Source organism: Podarcis pityusensis, assembly GCF_964106645.2.
Source record: "Podarcis pityusensis genome assembly, chromosome: 3".
In the NCBI taxonomy this organism is placed as follows: Eukaryota; Metazoa; Chordata; class Lepidosauria; order Squamata; family Lacertidae; genus Podarcis; species Podarcis pityusensis.
Window position 1 is genome coordinate 59,648,669 of NC_138026.1, and position 22,833 is coordinate 59,671,501.

General features: G+C 38.1%; 1 protein-coding gene across 17 annotated transcripts in view; it reads left to right on the forward strand.

Moving 5' to 3' along the window:
* The window catches only part of EYA4 (EYA transcriptional coactivator and phosphatase 4), a 114,581-nt gene that overhangs the window by 67,957 nt on the left and 23,791 nt on the right, over window positions 1–22,833 (forward strand). For 7 of the 17 annotated variants that reach the window (XM_080999650.1, XM_080999646.1, XM_080999637.1 and 4 more), the window contains 8 exons: window positions 3,102–3,226; window positions 5,636–5,704; window positions 11,655–11,750; window positions 16,062–16,128; window positions 18,055–18,197; window positions 18,311–18,454; window positions 19,944–20,023; window positions 20,190–20,373. In XM_080999650.1, the coding sequence (XP_080855776.1) occupies window positions 3,102–3,226; window positions 5,636–5,704; window positions 11,655–11,750; window positions 16,062–16,128; window positions 18,055–18,197; window positions 18,311–18,454; window positions 19,944–20,023; window positions 20,190–20,373 (908 nt within the window). The remainder of the gene's footprint in view (window positions 1–3,101; window positions 3,227–5,635; window positions 5,705–11,654; window positions 11,751–16,061; window positions 16,129–18,054; window positions 18,198–18,310; window positions 18,455–19,943; window positions 20,024–20,189; window positions 20,374–22,833) is intronic. The other 10 variants (XM_080999647.1, XM_080999639.1, XM_080999638.1 and 7 more) reach the window with 5 other exon arrangements.

Below are 22,833 nucleotides of genomic sequence, written 5' to 3' on the forward strand. Positions count from 1 at the left end.
GCCCACACAGCACTGACCTCCCTGCTGCCTTGCCCCTTGCTCCTTCTCTTGGTAAGTGAAAACAACTTCACTGCTGGGAGGCCATGTGTGTGACATCACCTCTCACCAGCTGCTCTCACAGGGAAGGAGAAATGCATAACGGCATAGTCCCCATCTCTGGGAACACAGCTCAATTCTTTCTCACTCCTTAGATGAAACACACAGATGATAGGTAGAAAACAAGAATACAGAGCTGAAAAGTACCTGCATAGTAGCTAAAAGGGACTCATTTGAACGTCTGCTACCTTCCACGCTAGTCTCGCAACAAATAGTTTTAAGGAGTTTAAAAGGATGGTATAATAAACTCACCATTATTCAGAGTACACACACTATACTTTTTTTGTTTTTGTTTTTGCCTCATTGTCATCTCTGGTCAAATAGGCTTTGCAAGTTTTAGACGTATGACTAAAGCCTTCATGAATGTGAACAAAATAATGATATGAGTGTACATGTATGTAATGGGCAAAAATGGCTTGGCTCCAGAAAGTGTGGAACTCACTTTGACCAATCCATCCTATAAGGGGCATCCTCAGCTGCCCACTGCAATGGAATGAGATGTGGCACAGGGTGCAGCAGCAGGAGGGCGGAATGAAAAGAAATTTGAGAGGTGGTTGTGTGTGGGCTTTTGTGTGGTATGTTCCATTCATGCTCTTACCACATATTGTAGAAAGCCAGAAAAACACTGCATTGGGCTACACATAATACACCTTAGTTGCATTATTCAGGATGACTAGAAATAGGCTGTTAATATAAAAAAATTCCTTCAAGTAGCACCTTAGAGACCAACTAAGTTTGTTATTGGTATGAGCTTTCGTGTTCATGCACACTTCTTCAGATACAGTTGATATAGTTCTTCTGTTGATATAGTTGGTCTTGTGCTAGTAGTGTAAGGAAAAAATCTTTTGGGGGAGAGAGATTCAGAGAATGGAGAATCCTCTCTGATGAAGGATTGAAAGATTCTCTCTTTGATGCAGAGGAATGTGTTTCATTAAAATAATATTGATTACAAATCCAAAAATTGTGGTTGCTTCTATGAGCTTTCGTGTTGCATATGGTCATGTTTATAAATTTTGTTTCTCAGTTACACATACATTAGTTTGTTGCCTTGTGTGCTTATACCTTGATGTCTAATTGTAGGGAAGTTGAGTGATGTGCTTGTATTTATATAACCTGTACCCCAATTATCTGCTATCCTCTGTTTCTTTAGTAAGCTGCCTTATAATTTCTCAAATCCAGGAGCAGCTGGCAGTGAGGATTGGCAGTGCACACCTGGCTTCCCAGCTGACGTTTGCCAAAGTTTTATACCATGTATTTCACATATTTAGGAGCTATATTAGTCTTCTTAGTTTACACTTGTCCACTTAATCATGAATGCTGATTAATCATCACTTAAAAGAAAGACAGGTAGAAATACAAGTTCTTGCTGGGGAGGGCAGCCAGGCAAAAAAAGAGGCAGTTCTGGTTTTGACAAGAGGAAGCAAAGTAAGTTTGATTTTTTTGGAGCTATCTAGCAATGAAAACCCTTTTTGGGACTGAAGCAGTTTTAAGAATTAGTACTTCCTGTGAGTGTGCCTGCTTCACTCAGCTACATTTATAAACATAATCTATTATGAAAACATAAATCTGCAGTAGTATCTCCTCACAACAAAACTGACCCTGTGATAGCTACTCCTAGAACTTCCAGTAGCTTCTATTTGGGGACTGTGAAACAATGTATTGTATACCTCTGGAAAAAGTAGAAAATAATACAATACTTATAGAATCTTTGGATCAATAGACAGAAGAGTTGGCATAAGTATTGGGCAGGTAGGAAACAGAAGTATTTTTCATTTAGTGTTCCTCTGCTCCAAAAAGGCCTGCAATTGGAATTGGAGCCAAATTGAACCTATCTTGGCAAACAAGTTTCCAAATGTTTGCTTGCTGTCACTGCCACAAGAGCCATCTTAAGTGTCTCCTTCCCCCACTCCAGAAATAATCCAAATTACTTAGAGCCCCCCAAAACACCCTGCTCTCAAATGAAGGAACAGTTCAGGGGGGATCATTCCAGCCTTCTTATGAAAAGTTTAATTGCCTGTGCAAATTGATCAGGAGGGTTGCCAAGCAAGTGTTACCTTTCGGTGATTTCCATAGTGTGGGTGACAAAGCAGAAAAGGTCCACCTCTATCAATTTTCATGTAGGTAAATGATGGAGTTCTATATTAGAGAAGTTGCTCCTTCAGTACACCAGACACAGTATATTTAGGACTTTAAACACTTTAATTTGGGCTGAGAAATGCATTGGCAGCCAGTACAGTTGACCAAAAATAGCTGTAATATGACCCCTATATCCTCTCCTAAGCTGTAGAGAACTGCACTAGCTGCAGTCTTTGGGTTATCTACATAGGGCACATTGGAGTACTAGTGCATAGGTGACAGGGACCAGATTGATCTCAGAGAGAAAAGGTTGCAGCCATGATAACTGAGGCAGCTAGGAAAAGTTGTCTGCTTCAGTGCAAAACACCAGCAGCCGGGCCATTAAAAAACCATATATATGAATCCTGAATATGCACCTTACTGTTAATTTACACACTTTAGTACTAATTTTAGATACTTTATGCCAAGGCACATCCATATCCAGTGAATGTACTTTTCTTTAAACAGGGTATCAACAAGTGCACCTCAGCACTCAGTGGATCATAGGGTTCCACCTTTAGCTTGCATGCGTTATTAGTTACAGAATATGACTCAGCAGGCCTTGTGGAGTTTCAGGGGATGCTGGGTAATATGTTTTGAATTGCCCACAGTGGCCATTGCCAACAGGAGAGCATGATTTGGGTTGAGTGCTCCTGTTTTCCTCCTCCTTGCTCCTTGGCCCTACCAGTTCTCCACTGATTTCTCTCCAAAACAGTGTTGGGTATGAGGCTGATTTTAAGATACTGCTTGCTGTTTTTCCAGCATTTAATTATCAGGGAAAGTGTTTATTTTCAGTGTGTATGTAGTTACTATGGCCTCAAAAGGGCCTCTCTGCACACTTCCATTATGTAAATAGTATAGTAATAGTATTACTTTTCTCTCTCTAATAGATCTATGGAAATGCAGGATCTAGCAAGCCCTCATAATCTTGTGGGAAGCAGTGAAACACCTGGTAGTTCTAAACTGGACAAATCTAATCTTAGCAGCACATCTGTTACAACAAATGGAACAGGCGGTGAGTGAACACCTACCTCTTTCAGTTTAAAAACAAAAAGTGCTCTGACATCTTTAGAGACAAACTGGTTTATGGTGGCAATACATCACATTAATGAAGAAGTTGAAAGAAAAATATATACCATGGATGATAGCGTAAGGTAATCAGTTGTGTATTAGGTACAGTCCTCTATATAAAATTTTATAATTAATGCCCTATTCTTTCCCATTCTTGTGTTGTTTCCTACCAGCCATGTCTCTTCTGTCTCCAGTATATCTCCATTAATCTCTACCTGTCTTAATGTTAGTCATCCTTCCACCTTCCAACTATTTTTCTTGCATTGCAATTTGGCCTGCACTTTAAGCTTGCTGAGGCTATTTGTACCAGCATCTTCCTGCATCTCATTATCAAAACACCCAGCCTGGTGTTTGCTTTTAATCTTCTTATTTAAAAATTGCTGAGCCTATTCTGTTCATCCAAACAAGACGTGAGTGATCCTTTCGATCAGGTGCTGACATTCATAAGACAATTTTAGTGAGAGTCTGCAGCATTTGAGTAAATTTTAAAAGTTCATTATACTTCTAGGGCGTGGAAAGAGCAACTTTGGATCATTTTCATATTTCTAAAAGTAAATTACCTTTCAGAAAAAAGATGTGTACAGAAGGTTGAAACCAGACTTAATCATGTTTAGCGTAGACCAATTGAAATCAGTGATGGGTCAAAAGCAGCATGACTAATTCTGGATTAAACCCAACATCAATATGTTTAATCAAAGTTTATTTTGCTTTTAAGGATTTTATGTTGTATGCCAAAGTCAACTAGTGAGTTTCTAAGGTGTCACAGCACTTTTTGTGGTCTCATTGACAGACTATAGCCTGACCCACATGTTATACTGCTGCTTGTTGCAGCAGCCTCAGTGTGGTGTCTTATCCACTTAGTAGTTGTAACATATCTTGCTAGTTTCCTTATGATACTTCTAACTGCCATGGGGATTTTTATGCTGTTGTAGTTTGTTCAGTAACTTGGCAGTGGTTCACAATGGCATAAATTCTGCATGGCAAGCAGAAGACGCATATAAGCAAAGGCATCACACATTACAGGAAGGGTAAGAGTAAGGCAGAGGCTTTTTTCAGCGTGTGTGTGTGTTGTGTGTTTTGCTTAACAAAAATGTTCTTTAATCTGTTTAATTTTAGTTGGCTCATAAAATATTTGTGCTAGCCTGCAAGTCCACATATTTGCTACAGTATTTTAACTCACAGATTATCAAAGCACAGCTTAGCCAGATATCTGAGCGATACCTTTACATTTTGTGCATTCGTTTCCATTTACCTTTATTAAAAGGAAAATTAAACCCAAGGAGAAAATATATAAAGTACTGAGCTTAGCGTTCACTTCATCCTATTTGACACAAGCGAGTCACCTGTTGTATCAGTGCTCCTGGGTGCATTTTAAATAAACCAAGTTGCTTTTTTACTAACTCATGCTTTAGATTTTTCTAGCCCAGTGTTCGACAGTAACACAATGATGCTCCAGGTTCCTCCACAGTGGAGGTCTTTCTCAGACTTTCTGCAGGCAAAGCATGTGAAGTACTACTGAGGTTTGGGCTCTCCCTTGTTGGACGTATATCAATGAGTAAAAGAACCAGGGCATACAGGACTTGATCAGAACATTTTTTTAACTGGTCAGACCTGCTTGGTTTTGGAATTTAAAAACAAAATTAGTTGTAAATGATGTAATACTATATTTGCCTTATACAACAGTGAATTTCATGCCTTTGTCAGGTTGTATAGCTTAAGGGAAAAAACACCATTTGTGAGTGTATGGCACGAGCCATTATCAAGAGGCACTAAAATTGAAAGAGCTAGTGGTTTGCTTGTGCATGTGTATGAGTGAGAGAGAAATAGAGATGGATTTTTTGAAGATTCTATGATTCGATATCAAGTGGACTAAGGGTGAGTATTCACATGAGTTTGTTTGGATGCAGACTTTGTCATGCTTAGTTGGCCAACTAAAATAAATGGCACTTAGTTAATAGACCACTTCAAGCATGACAAAATCTGGATTCAGTCAGTACATTTTTATATCTATAATGCTCCCTATCATACAAATGTGTGTCCAAATGGGATAATACATTTACACCTGGGGTGCTGTGTCCTGATAGTATTATAATGAAATCTGATGTGTGTGTGAGGCTTTTACTGATTTGGTATCCAGAGACATGTTACTGAAAACAGGGATATTTATTCTATGTGTCTTTGTGACAGAAGCACCACACAAACAAGTACTATATGTGATAATTCACCCCAGTAGTCCTCCTTAAAAATGGTCTAGAGAATTTTCTTTCCTATTTTTTTCTTATTTTGAAAATTGTTGCTGTATGTTAAGCAGATATTCAGAAAATGAACCACTATATACCATTCCAATTCTCAGGAGACAACATGACTGTTTTAAACACTGCAGACTGGTTACTGAGTTGCAGCACTCCCTCTTCTGCAACAAGTATGAGTAATCCTGGTATATTGCATGTGTGTGACTGGCTTCTTGATTGCTGTGTTGAATCTATGATATTTTGCTTTATTCTTTTTGATTTGACATTGCACTGCTTTCTCATCAGAACCCTTTAAATATTGAGAGAAACACAGAAATTGTAATGTTTTACAATAACAAAGTATTTCTAATGTATTCTATATCTATCTGTCTGTCTGTCTATCTATGTGCCCATAGAAAAATCAAGTCAGTGTGCCCATAGAAATATCAGATCACTTGGTTTCTTATAAACATTGATATTTACTAAATCATTGTGAATGTTCCATGTATTCTTAGAAAATCTATAAACTGTTTTCTGGCTTATTCAAATTTATATTTGTAGCAAAGTTCAAATATTTCTCCAGCAGAGGGAGAAATCCTGCAGCAGATATTTCTCTGGCAGCAAGGGGAATAGATTGCTTGTAGTGCCTAGTTATATTGCTAATTTTCCACTGCCATACAAAGAGCTGTGTTCCAACATGTTATAATCTCCCAGCATCCTCTGACCAGCTATGTTGAGGGAAAATTATATTCTTCTGCGGAATTCACATAACATTCCCAACATTCCTTGCTTACCCCTTCTATTCTCTTCTGGTTGCATCTCTCCTTTCCCACCACAAGGGATCCCTACATACACTGACTTTCTCTTGTAGCAATGAATCGGTTTCTGCATCTTCTGAACCTCATTGTTTTGCAATCTGTAGTGGCGCACTGTGATAGGTTGAACTTTGGTGACTGGTGGGTTGGCTTATTCTGCCTTTCAGCAGGATAGAGTTGGGTAATCGTTTTTGTTGTATATACTCCCCGCTTTCAAATTTGTAGTGAGCATCTCATGTTTCTTTTTAAAAAGCAAACAGGATTTCCCTTGACAGCAAGATTATTACAACACCTCACAGGTTTCTGTGCAGTTTCTCAAACTATTGATGCAGTTTTCAAAATACTGCCATTGTAGCAATATAGGAGAAGTTGTTCCCCTTGTTTTTGTTGTTTAATCTGCACAAAATGTATTCCAAATTACAAGTATTTTAAGTGTTTCAGGAATTTTTAGGGTGGATAAACCAAGATGTAATTAAAGTATTTAGGCTCTTCCTCCTTTTCTCTTCCTTCCCTTTTTCTGATGTATTTCATTAAGATTCTAATTTTAACTAATGTTCAGCTGTCAAAATGTGTAACATAAATTTTGTAGACAGAGAAGTAGAATTGGCAGCCTACTCATATCTGAAACAGACTATGATTTAGTGCAGCTTGCACAAGTTTTGAGTTCATGTGTTCTCCCTGCTTTTCTCTTTCTCTTGGTATGACTGTGAGGAGGAGATTGTTTCTGTTTTCAAATAATTGGAATTTATTGTTATGTCTGAACCTGAACCTGTAGTTAATCTTAACTATGGTATAGGGAAACCGACCAAGATTATAAACCGCAATTGGAATTGGATTGTTTCCCTAAACCATAGTTAAGAGTAACAATTCGTCCAGGTTAGAATATAAAAATATGTTGCTATTAGTTAAAAATAGAAGCAGAAGCTTACAATCTCTTCCTCTTGGCTGTGATGGAGGGAGGGAGAAGCTGATGAAACCAGGGTTCATGCATGTAACACTAAAACATGGTTTAGGCACTGCATTGGAATGCGTCCATGTATAGCTTTCCTAGAATCATAGAATTGTAGAGTTGGAAGGGACTCTGAGGGTCATCTAGTCCAACCCCCTGAGATGCAGGCATCTCAATTAAAGCATCCACAACAGATGTCCCTCCAAAATATGTTTAAAACATCCAAGGAAGGAGTGTTTCACTGTGGAACAGCTCTTCGTGTCAGAAAGTTCACCCTGATGTTTAGTCTGAATCTCCTTTCATGTAACTTGAATCCATTGGTTTGAGTCCTAGCCTCCAGAGCAGGAGAAAACAAGCTTGCTGTATCTTACATGTGACAACTCTTTAGATATTTGAAGATGTCTCTCATATCTCCTCTCACTCTCCTCTTTTCCAGGCTAACTTATCCGACTCCCTCAACCATTAGTTGCCCTCCTCTTCACATGTTCCAGCTTGTCAATAGCCTTCTTAAATAGTGGTGCCCAGAAATGGACACTGTACTCTAGGTGTGGTCTGACCAAGGCAGAATAGAGCAATATTACTTCCTTTGATCTGGACACTATACTTCTGTTGATGCAGCCTAAAATAGCATTAGCTTTTTTTTTGCTGTTGCATCACACAGTTGTCTCATGTTAATCTTGTGTTCTACTAAGACCCCTAGATCCCTTTTCCATATACTACTGGCAAGGTAGGTGTACCCCATCTTATATTTGTGCAGCTGGTTCTTCCTGCCTAAGTATAGACTCTTACATTTATCCCTATTGAAATTCATTTTGTTAGTTTTGGCTAAATTCTCCAATCTGTTAAGATCATCTTGAATCCTGATTCTGTCTTCAGTGGCATTGGCTACCCCTCCCAGTTTGGTGTAATCTGCAAATTGGATAAGCATCCCCTCAATACCTTCAGCCAAGTCTTTTATAAAGATGTCGAACAACACCAGGCCCAAGACAGACTCCTGCAACACCCCACTTGTCACTTTTCCCCCAGGATGACAAGGAGCCATGAGCATTCTTTAGGTTTGGTCAGCCAACTAGCTACAAATCCACCTAATAGTTACCATGTCCAGCCCACATTTTTACCAACTTCTCTGCCAGAATATCACGGAACTTGGTCAAAAGCCTTACTGAAATCAAGATACAGTGGTACCTCGGTTTATGAACTTAAACCATTCCGGAAGTCCATTCTTAAACCAAAACCATTCTTAAACCGAGGTGCGCTTTCCCTAATGAGGCCTCCCGCCACCAGTGCCCTTCCACCGTTCGGATTCCGTTTTTAGACTGAGGTAAAGTTCTCAAACCAAGACACTATTTCTGGTTTTGTGGTGTTTGTAAACCAAATCGTTCTTAAGCTGGACTGTTCTTAAGACTAGGTACCACTGTACACTATATCCACAGCATTCCCTTTTTGTTACTTCTCATGCTTAACTTCTCATGCTTAAGTTCAAACAAATTTTACTGATGAATGTTTTTGTTGTAGATGTGAAGAAAGTGAATTCTCAGAAGCAAACTTTAAGAATAGGAAAAAACAGTTTGGTTAGCATTTCAGTGCAAACCTATGTAATTCACACTTTTGCAACTAATGTACAAACTGAAACATAGCTAGCCTTCAAAAATCTCATGACTTTGTGATGCAATCTTTCACCAAAAATGTGTACCCAAATCTGCACATTGCATAAGAGGGAGTCAATTGCAATTGTTTGATGTAATGAAATGAGTAGTTTAGATTTAAAAATACATACAAACATGCATGCTTAGGATAAATATGCATGACTTTTAAAACATGCAGACTTTAAAAAAATTAAACCCCAAACACATACAGAAATCAGGTAAATGGAATTGAAGATTGGAAGAAGTACTAGCTGACCATTGTAAACTTATTTAAATAATGTATACTTGCATAAGGTTTATAAAATACACAGATCATGTGAGGACCAATCCTGTTCAAAAGGTAAAGTTCATATATTGTGAATTAATAGATTTATTTCCAGCCTTACCCATGTGAGTTGGATAACTAATGTACCCTTATCTCACATGCTGCTATTTTGAAGTAGATTTGACTAACAACCCTGTGGTAAAGAATAGACGAAAAAGTATCCAGATGTGATTGTCTGGATTTAATAGCCCTGAGAGACAGCAACTTGCCCTATTTCATCCTCTGATCTTCATTGGTTGAGCATAGATTTGAGCCTAGCCTTCCATCTCCAACCCCAACCACTGCAATAGCCTGTTTATCTATGCATGGCATGCTTGTTTTGTTGAATCCGTACCCTGATCTTTGAGTTGCAAAACATAATACCTGGATTTATCTTCCCAATCCCCTTTTTATAGGAAGGAAACTTGACACTTCACAGTGTGAAGAGTCTGGCAATTGTAGGAAGCAATTTATTCTCCTTTCATGGCTGCCTGCTGGCTGTGAGACAGAGCCTTGTAACTAATGTTCTATCTTTCTAATGGTCTCCGTTGCTTATTTTTTTATAAATACACTAACTTCAATCATAGTATTACTTTTCCTCTGTTTCACAGCCTGCAATAAAAACTGAAAGATATAAACCAACCACGGGCCTTTTGAGAGTTTTCAAAAACGATATGTTTTTCTTAGTTCACTTCACTTGTGCTAACATAAATCCAGCAACAGTATTGCAACTGCATGTTCCTATATAATAGAAATGGGCTGGGGGGTGGGATAAGTCTTACACGGGATATGGAGAAATAACAATTTATTCCTATTGCTTTAAATATATATATCAGAGCAATAGGTTCCCATGATCTGGAGAGGAAGAATGCAAAGTGCTCAAATAACTAAATAAGAGAAGGTCCACAAATAAGTGTTGCATTTGGCAGGGAGTTGGGGATAGCCCTGTGGGTCTTTTTTATAGGTGTATGTGCTCTCATGCTAGTGTAAAACTCACTTAACCTCTAAAGAAAATACTTTAAAAAACTAAAATGTTTCAAAATGTCACGGCAGTGTAGAAGGCCACCACATACCAAAGGCACAGAGATTGATGTCATACATTTACACTTTGCCTCATTCTGCATTTGGGCGGCTCTCACCATAAAATCAGTCAATTGGGTTTAATTCAATGGTGTCTGTCCACTAGTGGGACGACTCTGTTGGCAGAATAGATTTCCTACTGCTGCCTGCCATGCTGCCCAAAATCTGTTCTGGAAGGTTGAGAGACCTTTCACAGCAGATTGTGGGGTGGGGTGAGGTTGGATGCAGTAAGGAACAGGGAAAGAAGTCCCATCACTCAAGCAGAAATATTTTCACACAACACTGGATGTCATCCTCTGAGTCTTAATAACAGCACAATCTTACACATGTCTGATAATAAGTAAGCCTATTGACTTACTCCCAAGTAACAGCATATAGGATTGCAGCCTGAATAGTTAAAAATAAAGCAGATCATTTGTTTGCTTTAGAAAGCATATTTTTAAAAATTAAATATATACTCTTAAAAGATCAAAACTGCTGTACAGAGAGATAATAAAACATACCATAAAACTATAAGTAATATAAAGCAATACAGCTGGAAACACATTGTTAAACTACATCAAAATGTCACAGGCATCATCCAGTAGGTTTCCATGATGATTTGATAGGCAAGCAGCAATCACAGTTGACAAGAGCAACTAGTAGAAAGAAGTCCATTTTTTCAGTGGCAAAATATTTCAGTTGAAAAATTGATTTGCCTCCCACAGAAATATGCATGTTGAGAGAAAGCATTTGGATCTTGCACAACAAATGGATAATGATCATGTATTTACTGCACAAAGGATAGTTTGAAAAGATCCTATCTCATTATATTAGTTAGAATAATCTTTGGAAGATATGTTTAGAAAAACCATGGTTCCTGAGGGCCTACTTTCTCCTCTTGGTAAGAATAGATCTGCTGATGTGCCAATGTATTTATTCAGAGAAATTTGAAAAGACACTAAATAAAGAGCTGGGACCTGCGGGTATGGGATGGAATATAAATTCAATAAATAATACAAAAAATTTAATAAGAATGCAATAATATTGTTTTACTTGCCCAAAATATTTGTGTTTCCTTTTTATCCATGGTCCTTCATGGGTGGAATCTAGACTGGATTTATATTAAAGCATATATGGATAAATATTGGCTTTTCCTTCTTTTTCTTTTTGAAAAAGAGAGCAAGTGCATGGTTTTTTAAAGTTACAGTTGTGTTGTAGTATATTATTCTCAGAATCATATTAAACAGTTTCCACATTTGTATATATTTTTTGATCCACTCATGCAGATTTTTGCTATAGTTTGCATGGTAACTTGTGTGTAAATTTTTGAAGTAAAATCTCATGTTTGCTTATTTTTCTATGTAGTGTCTCTTCTTGCAGTCAAAACAGAACCTATGAACAGTAGTGAATCAACAGCAACAACAAGTGGAGATGGATCTCTTGACACGTTTACTGGGTCAGGTAAAGGCATAATACACTCATTGTATTGTAAAGTCAGTTTTTGTCAGTTACTCTTATCAAAATAAGGATGCATAATCAAAATTTCTTAATAACAATTAAGTTATCTTTTTACTATCCTGATAAAGTAGTTAAAAGTCATGGTTAGTGGAATAACCAATCTTTGGTTAAAACTTAGGTAGAGTTCAGAGGGCTAATATTGAATGGCCCTGTGTTGGTAGCAGGAGGGCAATGACTCCTTGAGGATCCCTTATGTACCCTAGTGAGCAAAGAGGGGAGACCGTTTGCAGCAGCAGCAACATGCCCATGACAACAGAGAGCAACTGAGACATCAGAATGTCGGACAAGACAAGGAGCTATCTGGAGAGGTGGAGGGATCCAGGCCAGCCTCAAAACCAAAGACCATTTTTAATTCTGCTTCTGTGGGAGAGAGAATTCCTGAGGTTCCAAGAGCCCCCACCCGCTGCAAATAATGTGGTTTCAAATAGGCCTGCTGCCCCTTCTGGCTCTCAAGACAGACTAAGGCGATAAGTTCTCCACTGACTTTGCCTTCCTCTGCTTTCCCTTCTGTCTAAATAGCTGCACTGCATGAGGCCCAGCAAATGCCACTAATGGTCCATAACTCATCAGTCTCTGTTGTTGCCATCTCTGGCAAAATGTAGTACAACAGCATCAAGAAAGAGCTCCTTTCACTCAGTTTTCTAGTAAATAAAACAGTGAGTTAGCTGCAGCTCTCACAGCAACTTCTCAGCTCAAAAATGGACACCAAAAAAATGAAACACTCTCCCTGTCTCAAAAGAGAACTGTCAAAATCAGAGGTTCATCTACTAACAAATTCCTCAGAAGGCCTGATGGCCTAGCCAAGATATTGCAGGTGATGGTATCTACCATCCAAGTAACACCATGGGTTAGGTTCCAGACCAGGCCTCTACAGTGAGCACTGTTTCCATACCAATTCCTCATCACATTCAGTAAACACATAGTTTTTTCCTTCTACATTCTCTTAGTCTTACGGAGTATAGATTCATACGTTTTTGTTGTCCTAGCTTGAATAGGGGTGTAAGTGTGGTATTACATAATTTTCAAATGCTGTCTGTGTCTGTTGTGTATGTTGTTGTTGTTGTTGTTGTTGTTGTTGTTATTTGTACTGGGCATGCTCACTATGGCTATGCTTACATTGTGAGGTAGAGGATCCATTATTAGATCTGCCAGTTAGATCTTGAGGGTGGAATGGATCCTCCCCCTGGAAGAGGAAGCAAAAGACTTGAAAGGTCCTGCCTATCTGGTCCAGTGGGAGGAGTCATTCTATTTGTGAAATGTCCTCCAGACCTTTCTTCAAACAGAAATTCATGGTAAGGACCAATTTCCAGTTTCTATTATATTGAGATGGAAGTTTTAAATTCAGCTAATGAGCTTGTTGATGTAGCCAGGTTTCCAAAGAATTGCATTAGGGAACTCAGAGCCCTTCATGTGCTATTGGGATTTTATTTTATTTATTTATTTTTGCTTTGATCAACAGGGTCCCATGCTGTCATGTGAAATAGTGGGTCCATGCTCTTCAAGAATCTCAAGCCCAAAGCTCCCTTAGGCACCTAGAAATAGTTGTCCAGTTCTTTGGATCCTGCCCATAGTCTATTTCACAAAATAGTGAGGAACTATTCCATGTTTGTGCAATTCTGAAGGCTGTTTGCTAGAACCATTATGACATATTGAAGAAGGGTAAACTTTGAAGTACAATTATGATCGATTAGACGAAAGAAATTCCAGAGCTACTTCACGTACTGCTTTAATCTTTTTCAAAAGTGAATGAACAGCAGATGGCCTAATAAAGACACTCTGTATATTTGCCTAGTATGGATTTGCTGTGAAGGCATTGGTTCAAAATTTTAGAATACATATATTTGGAACACATCTGTCTTAGTCAAGACAGATGGTTAGAGGAAAGAAACTTCAAAATGTTTGGATTCAGTCCAGGCTGGGCAGTACTCTTGAAAGATTTTTAATAGGATATGATTGTCATAATTTAAACTTGCCTAGAAATATACAGCTGCGCTTTGTATAGGCACGTAGTTAGTTGATGGCTACTGTACTAGACCACTTGATTGTTTCTGTGTAAAATTAAATAGATGTGCCACATCTATGGAGTGTGTGGAAATAAAGCAAGTCCTGGTGGCAGCCCTCCTATGTTTGTAACATTACACTTTTATAAATGGAGATAATCAGATGTATTCATCGTGCAATAATATCAGCATAAGCCCAGGTTCCAAAGAAATGTGAAATCAGTTGAACCTAATGGGGTTTTGTTTGTTTGTTTGTTCTAAACTGACTTTACTTTGGACTACAGTCCTCTGCTTTGTCCTGCATAGCTTTTGAAAATCAGCTAAGTTTGAGAAGTAGATCGTGATATATGGCCTGAGGCTCAGCTATTAAGAAATTCCGCTGCATTAATAAAAATCTCTTGTGCGAGCTTTGTATTATGACCCTATTTATCTAGCCTTCTCCCCCCCCCATTTTTTTTAATCAAATCAAAACTTCTTTCACATGAACAGTTGCCCCAAAGTTATTGCTATGCATCTAGAACTGTGCTGGCATCCCTGTTCACACAGACTTCCTTCCCATGTAAGCAAGTTTCCTCATTCATTGTGGTGGAGATGGCAGTTCCATTCATCATTTAGCATTGCATGCATAACATGGCTTCCCATCCTCTCCTTATTGAATCCCTTGGAAGCACAGAATCTACTATGGGCATGGAGTCTCTACACTAGAATGACTGGCCCAGTATGGTAAACAATTGCAACTCAGTCCATGGAGGGAAATAAATTAATGCCACTGGTTCTGCTGTGCCAAGTGTACAAAACCATGATTTATGTGTAGGTGTGGTATGGTTTAAGTTCACATGGTAATGTAGTAAGGCATGAAGCCAAACCTAACCCCAGACATCTCCAGAGTTTGTCACAATAGCATGGACAATAGACTTCTATCGTTCCTACAGTTTTGTATAAGGATTTATATTTTTATTAGAAAATGCTAGTTTCATGAAGTATTTGCCAATATTGCAAATTGTGTGCCTAGGCACAGGGAGCTTGTGGCTGGTTGGGGCTCAGAATAGGAAGATGAATAGAGAGACAGGACGAAGTATTGGGTTCAAATAGGCCACAACTTTATTGTTTACAGGTGTAAGTAGGCTTTAGTGCAGACAATGGGTATGTATCCTGAATCAAGCAACCAACTGCAGGTCGATTATTGGCTGTGTCGACCCTAGGTTAAGGGTCATCCTATGAATACAGTGAGGGAGTATTTCCATAGCTAAGTGTCATGCCTGGCCTGCATGCTCACCTTCGGGCAGCACCAAAGTCTGTTGCATAGGGTGTGAGTGTGGGGAATCCAGCTCCAACTGAGCTGGCTGGAAGAGATGCAGCTTGATTAAAATACCCAGCAAACGGACCTGACTGAAGTCCAGAGGCTTGTATTGTACACTGCACAGGCCATGGTTGGTTCATTCAAACAGGGAGGCACCCAACAGCCTGTGTGACTGGGAAGAAGGGTGACATCCTCTAATAGTCGCACAAGCAGGAAGGAGGGATCCAGGCTGGTCCACAGCTGTGTTGAACGCAATTGCTGTGTGCCACCATTTGACAACTGTCACAGTTATTCATTTGTTGCCTACAAGAGGAAAAAGCCAGCTTTTTAAAAATGTCTGTATGTAGTTACCTCTTAATTCTACTCACCACAATTGACTAGGCAAGTGGTTATTTTTAAGTCTCACTTGTGTTTTGAATACTGTAATATGTTACTTTAAAACTTGTATTACTTGAGAAACTTTGTTGCATCTGAAACAAACACATTGTGTTTTGAAGTCCCCATCAGTAAACATAACAAGTATACCATACCCTTGTTAGGCCACCTTGGGAGGCTGGTGGGCTGCATTTGTGGGTCACATGCAGGAGTGATGGAACAGAATATTGGACATCATACTCAGTGGCTTTTATTCGTGTTAGGTTTCTAGCTAAAAATATAGAACATAGCTGTTTAAATGTTGTCTGGTTCATAGCAACTTTGATCAGAGCAGCCATGCTTTGATTCAACAGTTTTTATATTGTTTCTAAAATACCGTATTTTTCTGTGTATAAGACAATGGTTTTTTGCTATAAAAAATTGGCCAAAATTTGGGGGTTCTCTTATTCATGGGTTTGGGCTCAGCCTCTGCCATGGGTGGCTTGGATTTGGGTTCTGGCGTGGGCAGAAAAATATGGTACTTGGTTGGCTCCAAATATTCACATACATTGAACATTTTGTACTCTTGGTTTTTTGCAGTAATAACAAGTAGTGGCTACAGTCCAAGATCATCACATCAGTATTCGCCTCAGCTATATTCTTCCAAGTTAGTGAGCATGTACCTTCTTACATATTACTGCATATCATTTATTTTAGATCATTTATTTAAAGAGTATTAAAAGTAACTGTTTTGTTTTATATAAAATGCATTTTATGTAATCTGAGTGGTCATTCAGTTCAATGGATACTGAAGGAATTTACTTGTTTGTAACTTCTTTGTTGTTTAGTTGTTTAGCAACGGGAATCAAGATATAAGATTCCTCTAAACCAGTGGTGTCCAAACTTTTTTCAAAGAGGGCCAGATTTGATGAAGTGAAGGGCTGTGAGGCTGTTAACCTTTTTTGAAGATTGAAGATGTTGAGCTTTTTTTAGGATTTTACCCCAGGAAATAAACTGCCACAGGGGCCGGATTAAGCTGACCGGCGGGCTTGATTAAGCCCCCGAAATGGACTTTGGACATGCCTGCTTTAAACATATTTTCAATGTATCTCTGCAATGAATAACTATTGCTTGCCTCATAGTGTATAACTGTAAAGTAGGTTTCAACCTATAAGCCACAATTATTTTAGCCCAGAATAATTTTGTAACAGTCAATGTGGCTTTATAAGGCTGTATCAGTAGTATCCCTTGCTCTGACAGAAGACTTTTTGATATGGCAGAGGCTTCTATTAATAGAATAGGTGGGCAATTTTCTCTGATTTCCCCTCCTTCCTGCAGCTCTCTGTAAAATCTACTTGAGAAGGTTAGCAGAATCATTGGAGTAGACCAGGAACTTAAGGAGGAGAATTGGTGAAAATTGCCTTCCTCTCTGTTCCACTGGCAGAAGCCTCTGCTGGATCAAAAAGTTGTGTCTGTGTGAAGGACACTATCGTGTGCAACCCATAGTAGCTTAAATTAATAATGATAGTTAATTTTTTATTTGCAGTGTTGGCCTTAGTGTGGAAAAGAACAATTTAACTATGATATGGTAGTCATTACATATAAAGTCATTGCAGTTTAGCTTTATTTTAATAATCTATTACTTAAAGTGTAATATGTTGCATTTTATGTAGGAAAAACGTATGCCAACAATGTGAAAGTAGTTTAAAAAAGAAAGCTGAAATGAAAAATAAATGAAATTAATAACATATTTAGCCATGGATTTTAAAGGGTATGTTTCATTTAAATCAGCTTTTCTGTGTATTCATGTTAATTAAATTTCATTTTAATTATTAACCATTCAGTGTAAAGTATGCATTTTGAAATATGTTTGTAATTCCTTTTAAGAAATTAAAATGTGGGTGGTTTTGTGTAATGTGCATTATTAGTTAAATGCTTCAAATATTTTCAGTGATGCTTTGTATAGTCCCACTCTGTGATGACTTGAACTTGAGGGCAATCTTTTATTACATGCTCATATGTGGTAGACTGATAAGTATAGCAGTTTACTGATCTTGCTGCCACTGAATGGTTGTTCAGCTATTGCTTATACTGTACCTCTTATCTAGATATATGTTGAGATTGGGAGTGGACTTTGGGTTTATGAGCATCATTTCTGCTATCTTCTCTGTCCCCTCGTTCACTGTGCATAAAATAAAGCTCAGACTAGATCCAGTGGTGTGTTTTTTAAAAAGAGACTTTTAAGAAAAAAGGAAATTCAATATTCATGGTCAAATACAAATCCCACACTCTAATAGACATAGAATTACATGGTTCAGATTTTCACTTTTATTCATGGCTTGGGCTTCCCTGAAATGTACATAGACTTGAAGACGAAAGTTTAAAGAATGGCAGTCTTTCCTACTTTCTCTCTCAGCTCTGTGTGCTTTTCAAGGTTCATATTGATTCTGCTGGTTCTGACTTTCTTTCAGTTTGCCTTCATGAATAATTGTGAGGAGGAGGAATGAGAATATGTGGGATTGTCTATTTGTTTGAATAAACTTGATATGTATATATTGTCACTTGTGATGATATTTCCCCTCCTGTTCTCTAGGCCCTATCCACATATTCTTTCTACTCCAGCAGCACAGACAATGTCTGCCTATGCCAGTCAGACCCAGTATTCAGGAATGCAGCAGCCAGCAGTGTATACAGCCTATTCACAGACTGGGCAACCTTACAGTTTACCCACTTACGGTATTTGACCTCAACTTGTACTTTATTCTTATTCCAAGTATTTTTGACATCATGGAACTGCTGTGCTTTCCCCCCATCTATAAGAATCAGATGAAAATTAATTTCTTATGCAGATTTGGGTGTAATGTTGCCAGGCATCAAGACAGAAAGTGGACTTTCACAAACGCAATCACCCTTGCAGTCCGGGTGCCTTAGTTACAGCCCAGGGTTCTCCACACCACAGCCAGGCCAGACACCATATTCATACCAAATGCCAGGTCAGTCACCTATTGTCCTTCCTTGCTCTTTAGTGTTACCTTTGAACCAATTCAGAATCTATGTGTTTCTTATTTATGTGATAAGTATCTTGAGTGAAACTTCATGTCACCTGATAAACTCTTTCATTACAGTTACGATAGCTGTCTGTTGTTTAAATGAATGATAATCTGAAATTCTGCCAAGATAATTTTGTTGATTGTTTTCTAATTCTTAATCATAGCTCACTTTTAATATTTGTGAATAACAGCCTCATGTACCATGTTAACAAAGTTACTCGTAAATTATCTGATGACAACATTTAATACACTGGTGGGTTACTTTAAAACTGAAAATACCTTCTTGAGAATGATATAGACAACAATCCTAACTAAGCCAGCCGCATGTGAAATGATCCTTTGGGCATATCTCTGCATGCCAGCATATCCTGTTGTCTATTGTATTTGGCATTCAGTTCTGAAATTGGGAGATCTCTGAGAGGACATTAAATCATTGAGCATATACATGTTCTAAGCATTTAGATTGTGTTGGATTCTACATTTGGAACAATCTTGTGGCCCTTCTTCCCATCTTGTTTTTTCCTAGTTATGTTGATAAAGGAAAACGGTGATATCTAGGGTGCAGGAATTCTAAAAAATCTGTTCTGCCCCTAAAATACCTTACAAAATGAAGGGATACAGAAGGACTTTCTGTACCCTCTCTTCTGTTTTAGCACATTAGTAAAGTGCATGGGTTGCCAGCTGCAGCCTCTTACAATTGCAATAAAAATAAAAATCAAGTAAGGGGACCGGGAACCTGCTGCAGCCAAAGTTGACAGTTATTGGGTAAGTGTGTATTAATGGTATGTTTTCTTAGATTTTTATCACATCATAGACCTTTTAGTCCTATGAACTATAAGTTTGATCCATTCTTAATTATGCTTGGAGTGGATCCACTGACATCACCCTGACTTCAGTGATAACTAGCTCAAGTTCCGTTGCTGTCTAAGTAAGAACAAGTCTGAATCAAATTCTATATTCAAGATTAGTGTCCTTATCCCTGCTCCCCCCCCCAACCTTCTTTTCCAAGCCATCCACCATATTTCATTAGTGTGTCATTGGAACTGGATTCCAGGAGGGAAAATGGCAGGAAAAAGAAGAAAAGAAGCTGTTGAAAGAGAACAAGGACTCACCGATCTACAGAGTGAAATTTGAGTGCATAGATTTCTTCATTAGTGCTTCTGTGAAGCTGGATTGTTCTATATAGAAATCATAGCATAGAATTAAAGCTTTGGCAACTAGATTTTTAAAGCAGAAAATGGCATTGTTTATGGTATATAGTTATAAATAATGATCTCTTCAATGAAATATCAGAATAGCTAATATTTGCATATTTCACTTACATATTCTTTACATTTATATATGAAACCTTCAGATTTTTTACTTTTGATTTGTCTGCATTGTGCATAATGTATTACTTATCTCTTATACAGAATTATTCTTTTAACTCTAGGTTCTAGTTTTACACCATCCTCCACTATTTATGCAAACAATTCAGTCTCAAATTCTACAAACTTCAGTAGTTCACAACAGGTATGATTATTATTATTTCTATAAACGTCAAACAATATTTTGTTTGACTTAGCAATTTTAAGTATTTTGAATGGACTGGACAAGAATTTATTTCACATTGCTGTATTTTAGATGGGAATGCTTAGAAGTCTTGCTAGAATTTAAAACATTGTTTCTATCATTCTAGGATTATCCATCATATACAGCTTTTGGCCAAAACCAATATCCACAGTATTATTCAGCATCAACATATGGAACATATATGACCTCAAACAACACCACAGATGGTACCTCTTCTTCATCATCAACGTACCAGCTCCAGGAATCTCTCCCTGGGCTCACTAGTCAACCAGGTACAGATCTTCATCCAGGTGAATGTTTTTTTGTTTCATCCAGTGTTGTTCAGAATTTCAAATAAATTTTACTTAGAATCCGTTAGTAGTAAGCCATTAAGAGTTTAGAAAAGTAAGTATAGAAATTTGAAAGTAATGATATAAAAATCCTTAATGGAAAGAAAAGGAAATAATCACAAGATCTTAGAGAAATAGCATTTGAGAGCCAAATTACACGTGATGTAACTATGCAGCATTTATTCTGGAGACTAGCAATGGGAGTCTAATCCAGAATGTGTTCCTGGTCTTCATTGAAGCCATTTTTTTGGCTGAAAATAATCTTCACCTGACTGCTGTTTGTCCTGAAGTTGCTGACTTCAGGAAAGAGCACTTTCAGAGTCAAAAGGTACCCAGAAGAGAGGAAAACAGTAGAGAACCAAATGTTCTAGATCGGGGCTCCATGGTTGCTATTTCTCCAAAATAAAAGTGGCCAAGTTAAGAATACTTTACAAATGTGTGACTAACCTCACAAACAGATTGTCTCTTGAACCTTGAGTCCTCACACTTGTAGAAACTGATTGCATTGTTACAGTTGCTGCAGTGTATGAACAGCTGCAATATCCTCTTTAGTGGGAAAATGGTGATGATTCAGGAAGTAGTCTAAGAAAGGTCCTTAGACTTTTCCCCAGTAGTCACTTCCAACCTACATGAAAATTATTTTAAAGGACTGTCACCATCTCCCTTCATTTATTTATTTATAATCTCAGAAAGGTGGCGGGGAGTGGGACTTGATATTTTGGTATTGGGCTTAACTAGCACTATGTTACATGATACTAGCTGTGGGTTCTTTGTGCTGTTTCCCACCAGCAGTTAATTCCCTGAAACCTTAAACTGGATAACAGTCTAAAAACATGTGGGGTAAAAAGTTATAGAAAAACATATACAAAAACTGTGCCTTAAGGGTAGCTTTATTGGGGTTCAGAGGAACTGGGTCATTAGGACAGTTATAAAAGAAAACATTTTCCTTACTAAAACATGCCCCACCTAGGTAGACAGTAATTTCAGCACTGAGCTTCCAGAGTAGGTCACACAGAGGCTAGCTGCTAATCTTCTCATCCTCCCCAGCAAGGGAAGGAATAACCAGAAATGTGAGGTGGACATGCAAAGTGAGGAAGGGGAAGCTCCATTGTGCAGATGGAAGTCTTGGTGCTAGCAGAACTGCTTAGTTAGATCCAGCCCTATATTTTTAATGTTTTCTTTAAAAATCACCCTCATTGTTCCCATGCTAGCTAAGAAAGACAGCAACATTACAGTGGGGAAACAGACTTCTTAATCTTAAAGCTGATCAATTTTATTGTTATCAGTATAAAGCTATAAAGTGTCAGGTTTTGGATTACATAACATTTTAGTCCTGTCTAGTTGCCTCACTGAAGCAGTAGAAGATGTCAGTGTTACCCCAGTTTTTCATAATGGATCCGGAAAGGAAATCAAAGAACCATTAACCCAGAGCTTTCCAAACTGTGTGTCGCAGTATATAGGTGTGTTGCGCAAATGCTCCTCACACTCCTCCTGGGGCTGGAAAGGGGTTAGTTTAACCTCCGGTTTGCTAATAAAACTGAATTACTGTGTCACGAAATGATACATGTCGAAAAAGTGTGTCACCAACATGAAAAGTCTAGAAAGCTGTGAATTAACCCATAATCTCTAAATTAGTTGAAAGCACTTTTAATATTAGAATTTAATGTTTCACTTGTAAAATATATAGAATAACAAGCATTGATGATGAAGAATCACCATGGCTTCTGAACTGGAAAGCCTTCTCTTTTCTTTGAGGATGTCAACAAATATGGTATATAGATTGGGGATGATCCAGCAGCATGTATATACTTAGGCTGCAATTCCATGCATACTGTCACTAAGACCCACTAAATGCAGTGGAACTTTTTCTTAAATAAGCATACATAACCTTTCACCGAAAGCTCCCAAGTAGACTTAAAATCAATTATTGGGGTTTTTTTTGTTTTTTTGCTAGAGTTTAGTTCTCCTGATTTAGACAACACTTTCAGTTTTAAAATGCTTCTTGCCTTTTGTAGGCTTTTGTAAAATATGCTTGCTCCTTGGATTTGTGTCTTTCCTGATACATTCCATTCCTGTTATATTTCCAGTTGCTCATTATTTCAACATTTTCTCGCTTGGCTACCTCCTTGATATCTTTCTTCATCTCAAAATCACCCTCAGAGTTTTGGTGAAAGATGATGATATGTTCCCAGTACTAAATTGCATTTTGGTTTGGCATTTCAACCCACATTGTTTCTGTAAATAAGTACATCCCTTGGAACTTTCCTAGTATGTTGGTCCTTTATGTATAGAACAACACATACTCAATACACCTTTCCTACTTCTTTCTGTAGATTTTATATCCTTGGACTGACATGCCCACTTTTTCAGCATTGCCTTTGAACAGCACTCTGCCTTAGTTTGGAAACTTCTGTATTGCCA